Genomic DNA, 14,960 nt, shown 5'->3' on the forward strand with positions numbered 1-14,960 from the left:
CATCCTCATTGAACTCATTCCATGTAGCCTATAGAAGGATTGCAATAATAATGATGATAATAATAACTTATTACTATATTGCAGAATTCAGTGTCAGTTAGGCCTGCACAATTCGGGGAAAAATATGAGCCTAGCCTAGAATTGATATCTTGATTCTCTGCCACGATTTCCCCCTCTCAAAGTGTAATATTTATAGCACACATGAACCATGACAAAACAAAACAATGTGGCAGTACCAAACATAGATTTTGGCACCTATAGCACATTGTGCATCATCACCACAAGCCTGTAAACATAGAGGCTTCAATGAATAAAAAAAATACTGGCCATTTAAGTACAGTGGGCTACCAAAAATAGTAAATATAACACATTGAACTAAATATGGTCCTGATACAGGCTCTATCTTAACTCCTTGACCATGTCTTTACATAACTAAAACATGCCAATCAACATACTGCAGCTACAGCTTAACTCTCTAGCGCAATGGAGCTTGTCAATTGTCAATTTAAGTACACCTACAGTATCAAAAACAGAATGATTTCTTAGCACACTCTTGAACCGCTTGTCTTTTAGAGAATTAACATTCAACTGGCCATTTAGTTCGGTTTGAGTGGTTGGCTGATTCTCGTCACTAGTAGCCTACCCAAAGTTTTTTGCAGTAGTCTACTCTAGGCCTCAGATTGTTTCTTAAAAGTTATATTTCCACTACTGGTTCATTTATCAAACTGGTGCTTTCTCTACTATGTCCTTTGCCAATTAAGCCACGTAGTTCGGTAGGGAGACGTTTGAATAAATTAACGTTTGCGATTGACAACGCGATTGACAATGTTGTGATAAGTAGGCTATACAATTTTGAACAAAATTGTCTAGGCTACACCGCGGCAGTTGTAGTCTGCATGAAAAGTCCTTGCACAAGCGGTGCGGGCTGTAGCGGTTTGAGGGAGAGCAGTACAGGGAGAGAATGCATGCTCTCTCTACAATGAAAGAATGCATCTAGGCTAATATATATTTTAAATAAGCAATCACTGCGTTTTCAGTATCTTGCCCAACACTGGTCATGATCGGATCATTCATCAGGTCAATTAAACAAAACAAACATCCAGATCAAAGCAAAAATGGTTTACTGAACACAAAATCAAGCTGCGACCATTGCCATCTCAGCCCCCTGTTCAAAACTCCAAAGATAAACAGTGGGGGTGAATTAAAGAGGAGAATGCACAAGTGTGAACCTTTGAATCTGGACGATCTGGGGAGATTTTGTAAAGACGAATGGTCTTAAATCCCTTGCTTTGTATTCTCCAACTTTATGAGGCGTCATAGGAGAATATTACAAGCTGTTTTATTGGCAAAGGGAGGCTTAAGAAGGTATTACAAGCAGGGATGCCAATAATTGTGAGCGACGTGTTTTTGTAAAAAATATTTCTTTCTTTATGAGATTGTCCTTTTTCTCAAAATAAATGTACTTCCCATCAGGGTTGCTTTTTTCCTCATTGTTTTCATTGTGAGAGTACAATAGATCAACTAGTTTTTAAGTCAACTTTAGCAGAGGTGCCAATAATTCTGGAGGGTACTGTAAACTGGCATGACCAACGTCATCTCAGCAACCTGGAAGGATACCTGAACCTGGAAGGATACCTGAACCATTTGATTAGTCAGGGCAAAGAGAAAACATACACAATTTTACAAAATATTTCATGAAGGGGAATGCAAACATTTGCACTGGATAATTTCATTATTTTCTATCACTTTGTCGTTATACACCCTTTAGCCATTTTTATTTCTTTTGATTTGTGTGGCATAAAGGTTGTCTGGCCATAGTAAATGTTAATGATGCATGACTTCTTGTTGGATTTTTACTGATGGGGATATGCATTTCAATTAGGCCTCAGGAGCTGTCCGACCACTTGTCTCCACAGTGGTTGCAGCAACTACTGGGGGATACCTTGACCACTCCCTGGAGAGGGCCAGATACAGAGCCAGTGAAATGCCACAAGGATTTATTTATGATATAATCTACCAGGCTTATCAGCATGTAAGTAATCTACAATCTTCATCCCTTTTTCACAGGTTGAAATGAGCTAGTGCATGTTTGGTCATGTCCGAAAAGTGAGTATTGGTTCTAAATGGCAGTTGCATTAACATGTTGTCCCCAAGTTTGAAGACATTTGAATGCCACTTTTGAATCACAAAATACCACTGCCCATATCACATCCCATATCATATCCCTAGACCTTCCTATAGTACACCAATTTTTTTTTTCAGGATGTGTCTGCTTAAAACCGATGTACACAGGCCCTTACTTTGACGATCTAAAAGGCATGGTCAGAAACGTTTGGTTTCAGACACATGGTTCCAAAGGGTTGCTCTTATGTTTCTTAATGGGTGTGTTTTGGGCATAATATCCATTAAACCAATGAAAGTGACATCTGCTAGCCTGACGAGCCAGACCCACATGAAGATGTAGGGTCTGGGAACTTTCCATAGCCACTGCTCAATTCGAGGGGCTGGATAAACAGTTCTCTTTCAGATTTTCTCTGCACGCAATAGGATAGCGCTACAACTCATGAGTCCCATGCATTTTCCAACCAGCGGCGCTAGTTGATCAAACTTCTGGCAATTTGAAAAAAGCTTAACTCGAGTCGCGATTCAAAGGCCGCTGTTCGCCAGCAGCAGCATCCATCATCTTTGTTTTCAAGTAGCAGGAAATTCATGCGGAACCGTCACCGACTCTATACGCAATGTGATTGGCCTGATAGAAGTTTCATTTTTCCAGCTCGCAAGCCAATGGAGAGTTGCTAGATTACCCTGGCTGCAAATTACATTTGCTGCCACTAGGGTGTGTCTAGATTTGTAGGCTAGACATCTGCCATTCCCTTTAAAAAAGAAGGAGCACAAAATCCCATAGCACAATGATATTTTAGAGATGAGCGCATCTCTGCAGAAAGAATCTGCTTGCACCCGCAACCATCTATGCAACAGCAGGATTCCACCAAAGCTTGCTTTGCTAAACATGTGTGTGTGTGACAAGCAGAGTATACACACATTTCTACTTGCCTAATTTAATTCGTAGGTGGTGAAAAATCAAAGTTACACTGACAAGGGGTTACAATCAGAAACATTGCCTTAAAAAAACACTTACCTCGATAACTGATTAAAAATCCTAAGAACATTTATTTCCCCAAGACAAACAGCAGCTTAGTCTATGCCTCCACCGAGCAGTGAGTTCAGGCTATAATGGAGCTAAATAGTAGATTGATAAGAGGAAGGACTTCCCTTTATGTCGGAATAGAGAGTGGAGAATGTTGACATAATAACACATGCCGTTGAGTGGAGGATGTGGACCACACACTGTTGATCACACACTTCTCCCAGTTGTTGTGCACACCGTGTCGGTTGTCCGCTTCCCCCAGCAGGATGTCTACTTCACTGCAACACAGCGGTAATCAGGACACAGTCTGCTATGCAGAGTGGCTCTTATAGGTACAGATACACAATATTAAAACACAAATACTTACTTAAAATATATACTTAGCTTGCATTGAATAGCATCCCGGCGTTGGCCACCCAGCCGTCTGTCCTCATTCAGCCTTCCGCATTGCACCTCCAGTCTAGACCTCCGCTCTCTACAGTCCATTATACACAGAACACAGTACAGCCCATATTTGTCCATAGATACCCACAACACATTCATCCAAACACACAAGCACAGTCTTTGCAATCACATTGCCAGGTTTTCTAAGGTCTTGCCATTAAGCAGTTAGTTTTCCTAACAGTCTGCCCTCAAAACAACTTAAATATTTTGCATTTGACTTCAGGCCATGTTTTCCTTGGTCAGTGGCGTTATCATTTTTAATGTTGTCGGAATAGTAATTTGTGATCATGCAAGGTGATCTCAAACAAGGAAAAACACTTGCATCATGCTTTGCGCTTCAATGCATTGGGTATAAGATGGGGTCTGGGCTATAATATTTTAGATCACTTACTCAGAAATCTAAGTTCAAATTCAATGTGTACTTTAAAAATCTACAGTAGATTATTTCACAGTGTAGTGTTTTCAAAACGGCTCTGGTCATCCCATCTTACCCTCCCCCCACCATTCAGGCAAGACCTGCGGGGAGTAAAACGACTTGTTGCTGTTTTGGGACATTAAGCTACGCTAAGCTTTTTCACGTTAAGCCCCCCTCCCCCACCCCATTCTTTCACAAGCAGTGCAGCTTTCTGAAGCGGTGCTTTCTGAAGCTAATGTAACAACAAATACCACCAATATTGTTGTGTGGCAATAAAAGTATCCAGGGTTTGCACAAGTAGCCTAAATATATAAATAAATGAATAAAATCCTTAACGTGGAAAAGCTTAACGTAGCTTAATGTCACAAAATGGCAACAAGTCGTTTTAGTCCCCGTATGCGCTCATTAGGCCCTATAAAGAAAGTTTAACGTGTCCCAAAACCAGCTATCAATTAATCACCAAACGTCTTATAAATAAGTCTTGCCAGGAGCAACACCTTGCAAAAAAAATGATAAAAAATAGGCCTAGGCCTAATAATGGTTGGAATGGAAAGATGCAAGTTATGTTTTAAAAACAAATGGTCCCGTTATCCCGCAGAAGTTTCAAAGTAGCCTACACCCAGCCTAAGCCTACTTCAGAACACCTCATTGACTGTCTGTAGTAGGCTCCAACTTCGATTCAATAAAAAGATTTCTAAAGAAAAACGTTGCATCATGGGTACAACCGGGACGATTGAAACGCGGGACGAATGAAACATTCCCGTTTTCTCCCGAGTGCAACGACGATAAACTGACATAATTTGGACAAAACATAGAGCATAATAACCTCCGTTGATCAGCCAAATGCCTTCCTGTTATGTCCTGTTATCACGGAATTACAGGCGATACCGATTTTTGATGGTCACAAGTTTACTTCATCAGCGGTTTCTTTTTTGATTATTAAAGAATGTTTTTCATTTAAAGGTTTGACTTCATGCTTATTCAGTAGAGAATTTAGTGCTCTCCCCAATCCCAGACATTCACATTGCATGTTTGTTTGTAATGGATGCAAAACAGCCTATAATGCCAAATGTCTATGGCGGGACGATTGAAACACCTGTTTCATTTGTCCCGACCAGGCAGTAAACCCCATTTATTCTAAGTCAATGCACATATATCTGTGTTTATACTATATTTTATGCAGGTGAGACATGGAAAAGCTGTTTTAGAAAGATGCAAATATATTTGGGGCTATCAGGTAGGGGGTCAAGTTTTGCCATGTTAACCTATGGAGACTAACGGCCTGTGGGTCACGAAGGGCATTTATTTGGATGTGTGGTGGCTTTAACCACGTGACAAGAGTGAAATTTTGCACTATAGAAACATTATATAATTCGAAACATGCATTATTCTAGCTATATTAATGGCATAGTGCATGGTATTTCCATAAATGCGAGATACAAGCTTCACCATGACGGCAATGAGTTGTTAACAGGCATGAACCAAGACATATAGCCCAGCAGAAATCTCTCTAAAATAACACATACTTGAAGTACCATTCATGATATGTTGTCAAATATTCAAGTTGTGGGAAGTTTACATGATCAAGCGTCACCAAGTAGCCCATTTGTTTACAACGAAAATTACATTTAATTAAACTGCTTGGATGCCGAAATAGATAGATAGATAGATAGATAGATAGATACTTTATTGATCCCCAAGGGGAAATTCAAGGGTCTCAGTAGCATACAGACATCACACACAACATGCACTTACAGCAGAAATGGTAAACATAAGTATAAGTATAAACATATAACTAAACTCCACTGTACAATAAAGACAGTAAAAGATAAGAAAACTAACAAAACTAAATACTGAATACACTATATAAATTAAATTTAGAAAGTCCATTGTGCTTGAGGGTGATCAAGCATAAGACGCTTGTAGGCAGGGCCGGGACTGGTAAGGTGCTAAAGGGAGTGAGTGTCATATGAAGGTGCAAAAAGTAGTCCAACCATAGTCCTTTAGTTATGTGTGCATGGCAAGGTGCTCAAGAGAGTGAGTGTCATGGTGAAGGTGCAAAAAGTAGTCCAACATTAGTCCAACAGTGCAAGAGTAAGGTCTACAGATCAGCATAAATAATATGGACAAATAGGAGAGTAAAGTATAATGTAGACAAGGTAAAATAAAAAAAAAAAACTATTTCAGTGCAAGAAGGTTGAGGTAATAGGGTTATAGCCATTCATTCATTCAGTATTGTAGCGGAAGCCTGACCACAGCCATTGATCATGTGTGCTAATATAGCATGAAAAACAGTGAAGCAGTAAAACAGTAGTGAAAACATTGGGCTGTGTGCATTAGTAAAACAGTAGTAAAACAGTAGTAAAGCAGTAGTGGGGCAGCCAGTACTCAAACATGGAGAGGGTGGAGAGGCAGACAGACTAAGCAGAGAAGTCTATCTCTCCTTTTCCCTTTAGTGAGGCATTGAACAGTTCAATGGCCCTAGGAACAAATGACTTCCTCAGCCTTTCAGTTGTGCATGGCAGTGGCTGAGAAGTCTCCAGCTGATCAAGCTCTTTTGCTTTTTGATAGTGCTGTAGAGTGGATGACATTCATTGTCCAAGATGTTGATCAGTTTGTTTAGGGTCCTTTTGTCAGATATTGAAGTGATGCACTCCAGTTCAGCTCCCACTACAGAGCCAGCCTTCCTCACCAGCCTGTCAAGTCGCCCAGCATCCTTCTTCTTCGTGCTTCCTCCCCAGCATACCACTGCATAGAAGAGGGCGCAGATGGACATGGAGCCCAACCCCCCCCCAAACCGCACGCAAAGCCTACAGGAACCACCGCATAGCCATACAGTTTAAGTTCACCCACAGTTTATATAAATACAAAATTTTGACAGTGCAAATACTGCAGTTGCATATATATACTGTGCACTAGTTTTGAACATTTTGAACATTTGAACATTTCCAAAAACACCAGCGTACCATAAAATCCAATAATATTTAAAAAAGTGCACAATAACTAAATCCAACATACTTAAACACACACACACACACTCACATTAACATTTTTCAGTTCTCACAAAGTGAGAAAATAAAAAACTGCCATCTTATGCAGAAAAAGGATGCATTGTTCAAACTATAAAGAGTGCAGGTTGTATAGCAATTTAAAAATCCAACATAGTACACACACACACACACACACACACACACACACACACACACACATAAGATTAACCTTTCAGGCCATCTTCATCAGTGGAGGTATCCTTAGGAAGAGCCTGAGGGCTGAGAAATTTAAGCAAAGCACCTTGAGGGAGAAAGAAAAGATATGTTAGCATTTCCATATTTTGATATTTAGAAGGGATGCAGCTGCTTTCACAACTACCAATGCTTACTGTAAAAACATCCCAAGCTAATGTTATACATTGACCTAGGCCTACTTGTAGCTTAACATAGCATTTAAGCATTCTGCTGTTTGAGAATTAGACAGAGGCACCTGGTGCTTTAAAGACAGTAATGAGTACTACTAGACATGAATGTTCCAGTCTGCTTTGACGCACGGAATTTATCGTATGGTTTTCCTAACCCCCATTTGGTAAATAGATTATCACGGTCGAATAGCTATAGCGGAGAAGCTATGCCACTTTCATCAAAACCTATTACAAAGCTATAGCAATGTTATGTCATTAAATATGATAAACAGTGATTCTGGAACAGATCTGCGTCTTCCTTATCCCGTTAATAAACATATTACAGTATGCAACCATATTCCGTCCGTTCGGAGAAAAAAAAATTGCGCTAACTAGTTTGTTACAAGCAGCATGGGCCGTCAGACAGGTAGTTAACATAAACATTTTTTGCTAGGCTAGCCTTCCTGCTGCGACATTACACCATTTGTACAAGACAAGTAGAGCTATTTTATCCAGTGTAATTTATCACTTACCACTATCTTGTGTTTTTTATTGTCATCCTCTTCCTTTCTCTTCTAGCTTCCGGACGCATAACTCTGCTTCATTATGACTGCCGAGGTTTTATATTTTTGCGGCAGCAGCAGAGACCATAAACCTGGCTGGCTGGCTGCTGTCAGCGACTACTGAGAGGGGCCCCCTTGAGGGGGATCCCGGTATTGCCGGTAACAGTGTTGTTGCACTTTATTGCATTGACAATCAAAGGGGCGCTCACAGTTTGTCGTTGCATTTTATTCTTAACCAGTCGTTGTCTTGGGGCCCCTGGCCAGCTCGGGGCCCCAAGCAATCGCTTGGTTTGCTTGCCTTCTAACGACGGGCCTGAGTACAGCCTGCTCTGTCGTTTCTTGTAGAGTGCATCAGTGTTGGCTGACCAGTCCAGTTTATTGTCCAGATGGAGACCCAGATACTTGTAGGTGCTTACCACCTCCACATTGACCCCATCAATGGAGACTGGTAGCAGAGCGGGCTTAGACCTGCGGAAATCCACCACCATCTCCTTGGTCTTTGAAGTGTTGAGTTGAAGGTGATTGAGTTTGCACCACTGCACAAAGTCCTCCACCAGGCTCCTGTACTCCTCCTCTTGCAAACTGTAACGGGTCTAGTGTATGGCGTACCTGGGGTCTGAGCATACCTAAGACCAGTCGCCCCATTGTTTTCATCACATGTGATGTTAGAGCGACAGGCCTGAAGTTATTAAGCTCACTGGGGTGTGGTTTCTTGGGGGACGGGTGAGACATGATGTCTTCCACAGTGTTGGAACTTGTCCGAGACGTAGACTCCAGTTGAAGATGTGCTTCAGTGGCTCCCCCAGTTCAGCAGCACAGGCCTTGAGCAGCCTTGGACACAGTCTGTCAGGCCCGGCTGCCTTACGAGGATGAAGTTTTTTTAAAAGATAACTTACTTGATCAGCTGTAATGATGGGGGGGATGAGGGGAGTGGAGGGTGAGGAGGAGGAGGGGTGCTTCTGAGAGGGTTGTCGTGTGGCTAGAGACTGATGGCCATTGGCTGAAGCCATTGTTTTGCCGCACTACTCGTGGTCACCATGTGGGGGAGAGGTGCGATAGCCTGATCAGCAGTGATGATGGGGGAGGGAGGGGGCAGTATCTGGGGTCTGTGTGTCTGATGGCTGTTGACTGAGGTTGTTGTCACCTCGTTGTTCGTGGTCGCCATGTGGGGGAGGGGTGCAATATCCAGTGATGGTGGGGGTGAGTGTTACAAGGATACAAGGAAGTTTATTGTCACATGCATATAGTTACTGGAAGTAAGAAATGCAGTGAAATTATGTCTGGTGTCAGCCTATTTGTGCATTAATGGGGGGTAAAAAGTGCAGTAGAAGAGGGGTTTAGTAGATTAAGTGGCAAGGGCTGCATAAAAAAAGGTGGGGGAGGATTGGGATTGGGTGGGGGGCACCAACAAGGAGCACCCAAGAGCAACAGGGCAGGAAAAACTACCAAGGAAGAAACCTTGGGCAGATCCACGGCTCAAGGGGCTACCCAACTGCCAGGGTCTTGGTGTGTGTGTTGGGGGATGACAGGGGAGATGGGATAGTGTGCTGTGTATGTGGGGAGAGGGCAGTGTGCAATATGTGTGTTGGAGAAGCTTCCTCATGAGACAATGTGCTGTGTATTGGGGGCAGTGTGCTGTAAGTATGTTGGGGATGTGTGTTGGAGAAGCTTCCTGATGAAATAATGTACTGTGTATGTGGGAGGGGGGCAGGGACTTAATATTGCAAGCAGAGTACTGTATGTAATGTATGTGAGTGATGACAGTGAAGATGTGTGTGTGTGGTAGGGGGGAGTGGAGCAGTGACTGTGTGTGTGTGTGTGTGTAGTGTGTGTGTGGGTAGGTGGGGGCAGTGTGCTGTAAGTATGTAGAGGATGTGTGTTGGAGAAGATCCTGAAGACAATGTGCTGTGTATGTGGGGTGGGGGGGCAGTGTGCAGCAAGTATGTAGAGGAGGCTTACTGTAGCAAGCAGTGTGCTGTATGTATGTGAAGTGATGACAGTGATGATGTAAGTGTGTGTGTTGGGGTGGGGGGCAGAAAGGCTAGGCAATCAAGGACATGGGTAGATGGAGGAGAAATCAAAAATAATAAATAAAAAGTGTGCAAAATTTGGAGAAAGTCAGATATGTGTGTGTGTGTGTGTGTGTTTTTGGCGTGTGATGAAATAAGAAAATAAATAAAAAGGTCTGTAGCATAGGAGAGGGATGTAAAAGTGCTAAAAAGTCTTGTAGGTGTGTGTGGGTATGTGTGTGGGTGTGGGGGGGGGGTCATGAGTGCTGAGGAGTGAATGAGTGCAAAGTCAGTATAGTGTGAGTTCAGAGTTGGGAAATGTTTGAGAGTGCTGAGGAGTGAATGTGTGCAAAGTCAGTATAGTGTGAGTTCAGAGTTCGGATGGCCTGGGGATAAAAACTTCTCCTGAGTCTCTCAGTTCTGGCTTTGTGACTACATAGGCGTCTTCTTGATTTCAGCGGTAGGAATAATCCATTGTTAGGATGAGAAGAGTCCTTCAGAATCTTTTGGGCTCTTAGGAGTACTCTTCTGGAATAGATATCTTGTAGAGCAGGGAGTTGAGTTCTTATAGTACGTTCAGCTGAGCGCACTACTCTCTGCAGAGTACTACAATCTCTAACTGTGGAGTTCCCATACCAGGTGATGATGCTACCAGTTAGAACACTCTCAACCGCTGAAGTGTAGAAGGCCTTCATGATGGATGTAGAAACTTTGAATTTCCTTAGCTGACGAAGGAAGTAGAGTCGTTGTCTGGACTTCTTCAGAACATATTGAGTGTTAACAGTCCATGTTAAGTCTTCAGTAATGTGGACACCAAGGTATTTAAAACTTGTGACTCTCTCTACAGGTTGCCCGCTGATCATTAGTGGGGTGTAACTGTAGTTCTGCTGCTGCCTTCTGTAATCCACTACCATTTCCTTGGTTTTATTGATATTCAGTGTCAAGCTATTAGATTGACACCACTGTGCCACCTCATCAAAACACTTCATCACTGTAGATGTCAGAGCTACTGGGCGGTTGTCATTCAGACATGATGGACTTGATGATGGAGTGTTGCACTGGTAATGAGGTAGGCTGGGGGATGGGCAATCGAACCTGTTGTAAAAGTGGTTCAGCTGGTTTGCCCTGTCCAGGTCTCCCTCCACAGAGCTGCTGCTCTTCTTAAGGCCAGTGATTTCATACAGTCCCACACCTCCTTCATGTTGTTTTCTTGCAGCTTCTGTTCCATCTTCCTTCTGTAGTCCTCCTTTGCTTCTTTCAGCTTATTCTTGAGTTCCCCCTGTATAGTCCGGTGGACAGCCCATAGAGCCCCATTGTGGACCCGGAAATGTTGAGTACACCAACGTTTTATGATGGAAATATATAGTATGGGTTCCCAGCATGCAGAAACTGCCGGATGCTAATGTTGGGCAATTTGTGTAATTGAGCTAATTAGCATAAATTAGCATAATAGTCTATATTGATCATATTATAAGAGCTGCTTGGCCAAAATGGACAATGTTCGTATGTTTTTAGGGGTTACTGGAGATGCTGAGTCCATATCTGACATTTTCAAGATTCAAAATCACTATTTAAACTTGGTTTGGTCACATTTTACTCTCATTAAGCTGAGTTTTTTGGAACAATTTAGACAGATTTTTGGAGGATAGGGCTGTAACGATACACCAACCTAACAATTCGATTCGTATCACTATTTTTGACCCACGGTTTGATACGAACCTCGATTTTTCTTTTTTTGGAGGAGGGGGCGGGTGGGCTAGACATTTCAATAGCCTACCTTAGAATACCAGAGGATTACAATGTAATATATCTGTATTATTTTATATCCTGATATAAAAAGAGAGAATACTGAATGTCTGATATTTATGACAGCACACTTTATGCAGATTAGCCTATAGCTTAGGCCTACTATTTCTATTACAACTCTACCACATTCAGCTGTCTGGTTGAAGCCTGGAAATATTGTAAACAAAGTAGCATAGTTTGCTAGCTTATCCTAGTCTACTGATTGGACTGTTCAGTTTCCTTATGTGTGTTTAAGGTAATACTGTTCTCCTTGGGACAAGCCTTTTGGGAAACATTGGTATTGAGATGATCAATCAGTTCTCCAAGAATCCCCAGCGCAAAACATCGTGGGAATCTCAAGCACAGTCCAGCACGCTGGCGTTGCACAGCTCCCCCAGCAAGCCATTGCCATCCTCGACGCGGGCGTTCCCACATTCAGTCCAGCAATTAGTCTCTGGCACTGCCACACAGCAGGTGGGGTGCACACACCGCAAGAGCCCTACTCACCCTGGGGAACCACAACCACCAGCGGCCCAATGCCGGGCGTGCTAGCAGTCACCTGGTCTGTCGCCTCTCGTTCCCAGCTACCTTCAGAGAACGCCCTCAGGTCGCACTTTCGCAGTGTGCACCACCCCAACGTTCCTCCAACACCTGGCGGGGCCTAGCCTCCACTGCCACAGACTCCCCGGCGCTGAGCACCGTAACTGGCACTGCACCTCCGATGCTCCACTCCGTCGTCTCGCCAGTCGGGGCAGCAGACTCCAGTTCCATCGCGAGCCGGACCACGCTGCATAATCAGGCTACAGCTACCGACGTTGGCGTCCCTCCTCTGCTGCCTTGTCGCAGAGCTGTCCTCCGCTGTTCCGGCCGCTCCACACCGCCATGATCGCGTCAAGGCCTAGACCTTCTCTCTGGCTCGTGCCAACCGTCCGTCCTCAAGGCACCACCTCCTTGCCGCTCCACCTCTGCTCTGCTCCGCAGCCAGGGCCACCGCCAACTCTAGCCTAAAGCTGTCCGACCGGGGCAGGGGCTCAAGGTCTGAAGGCCTCTGTAAGCTTTTAAGCTTTTTCGGTAGGCCCGTGCAGTAATTCATCCCTGGCAGTGAGGTCTTGCTCCTCCATGGAAAACGTGCCCATCTACAGGTGCTGCTTTGGAAAGCAGCAGACCGTCCTGATCCACCGGCTGTGGATATAACCGCGTTTGGAGGGAGTATGAAGAAAGAAGAGGAACTTGCCCACCCTCGATTCAAGTCCTGTGCTCCTCCTGATTTGTTAGATGTTATCAGCTGTAACTGCAAACATCTGCAAATTAGCATCCGGCAGTTTCTGCATGCTGGGAACCCATACTATATATTTCCATCATAAAACTTTGGTGTACTCAACATTTCCGGGTTCACCTTTCTGTCCACTGGACTAGTACTCGCCTCAGCTCTGCCATGTCCCCCTCCTTAAACGCCATCTTTTTCCTATTGAGAAGGGTCTTGACATTACTGGTGTTATTTGGATAGCAGCGTACAGTCCTTGTGGGAACAACAATGTCCATACAGAAGTTCAGATAGTCAGTAGTGCAATGTGTGACCTCCTCTAAGTTCTCTCCATTCAGTAGCACACTCCAGTCAGTGGACTCAAAGCCTCATCCGCTTCCGGTGTCCTCTTCCTGAAGGTGCGCGTGGCAACTGGTAGCCTCTGAACTTTTGGCTTGTACATTGGCTGAAGATGAATGAGGTTATGGTCCGACTTCCCCAGTGGGGGAAGGGGGGTGGCACTGTAAGCATCCCTCACGTTTGCATACATGAGATCTATTGTCCTGTTTTTCCTAGTTGGGCAGTCAACAAACTGGTAAAAGTTTGTGAGGGTAGAATCCAGTGTAATGTGGTTGAAGTCACCAGAGATCGCAAAAAAGGCATCACTGTGCTGAGTTTGGAGCCTAGCGACTGTAGAGTGAATGACGTCACACGCTGTGTCCGGGAGGGCTTGAGGCGGAACATAGACACAACAACAATGGCGTGCGAGAACTCCCTCGGCATGTAGTATGGTCGTAGACTGACCGCTAGTAACTCCACATCCTTACAGCATACAGTCTCCTTCACTGTAACATGTCCGGGATTGCACCATCTGTTGTTAATGTATAGCACCAGTCCGCCTCCCTTCTTTTTGCCAGAAAGTTTATTGTCTCTGTCCAAACGAGCTACACTGAAGCCGGGCAGCTCAACGTTAGCTAGGGGGATATGGCTTGTTAGCCACGTCTCCGTAAAGCATAGCAAACTACAATCCCTGTACAGCTTCTGATTTCTTACCAGGGCAGCCAGTTCGTCAGTCTTGTTGGCCAGTGAGTTCACGTTTCCCATAACCATCGAAGGAACTGAGGGCTTGTGACGGTAGAAAAACACAAAGACACAGAGCTACCTCAACAGGCTGCCTCTCTCGTCGGCACCGGAACCGGAAATAGTTTTCAACATTTTGAATATCAGTGCCGGGTGAATTAGGAAATGTTCTCAAAGTAGCCTTATGGCTGAAAGCTGCTTGTGATCTCCCCCCTGTCAACAAGGGCGTAGGTTTGGTCTCAGCTTTGGTGGGGACACATCCCCAACTCCTGTTGTCACGATACCAACATTATTCTTTCAATACCAATAATAAGTGAAGAATCTCGCTGAGAATCTTCTTGAGAACTTTTGTGATTTTTTAACATTTGATTTAGTTTGTGTGATTTGTGAGATCATTCCCATAGAATTTGATTGACCCTCCACACACATAGACACACACACACACACACATAGAAAGTGATGGTTGTCATAGGTTTCTATTTCATATTTTGGAATTGATAAAAACTTTATATTGTTAATTATTTATAGTATTTTATGATCTGCATAATTACTAATAGCAAAACATATTTAGTAATTTGAATACTAGGCTACACTTGTCTTTTAATATCACATCTGTGGTGTGTAGGCTAAATCTAATTGAGTGATAGAAAGATAGATAGATAGATACTTTATTGATACTTTGATGATTTATTTGAACGTTTATTTTGAAGTGTTTCAGTTGATTTGATGTCAGATTTACATGATTCAAACGTCCCTACCAAGCCAGGGTACTTGCTGTAGGGTTTAAGATTTTTTTTTTTTTTTTTGCTTCCTAAGCCCAAGTAATGTATCCATAGCCTACCATTCAAATATGTGTTTCGGAAACCCAAACTGACTTTT

The 14,960-nt window shown here is 43.4% G+C and overlaps 1 protein-coding gene across 1 annotated transcript in view; it reads left to right on the top strand.

Moving 5' to 3' along the window:
* crppa (CDP-L-ribitol pyrophosphorylase A) overlaps positions 1–14,960 on the top strand; it is a 96,403-nt gene that overhangs the window by 21,075 nt on the left and 60,368 nt on the right. Inside the window, exon 3 of the mRNA XM_048261434.1 lies at positions 1,883–2,032. Within this exon, the coding sequence (XP_048117391.1) occupies positions 1,883–2,032 (150 nt within the window). The remainder of the gene's footprint in view (positions 1–1,882; positions 2,033–14,960) is intronic.

Source organism: Alosa alosa, chromosome 13 (genome assembly GCF_017589495.1).
Source record: "Alosa alosa isolate M-15738 ecotype Scorff River chromosome 13, AALO_Geno_1.1, whole genome shotgun sequence".
NCBI lineage: Eukaryota > Metazoa > Chordata > Actinopteri > Clupeiformes > Clupeidae > Alosa > Alosa alosa.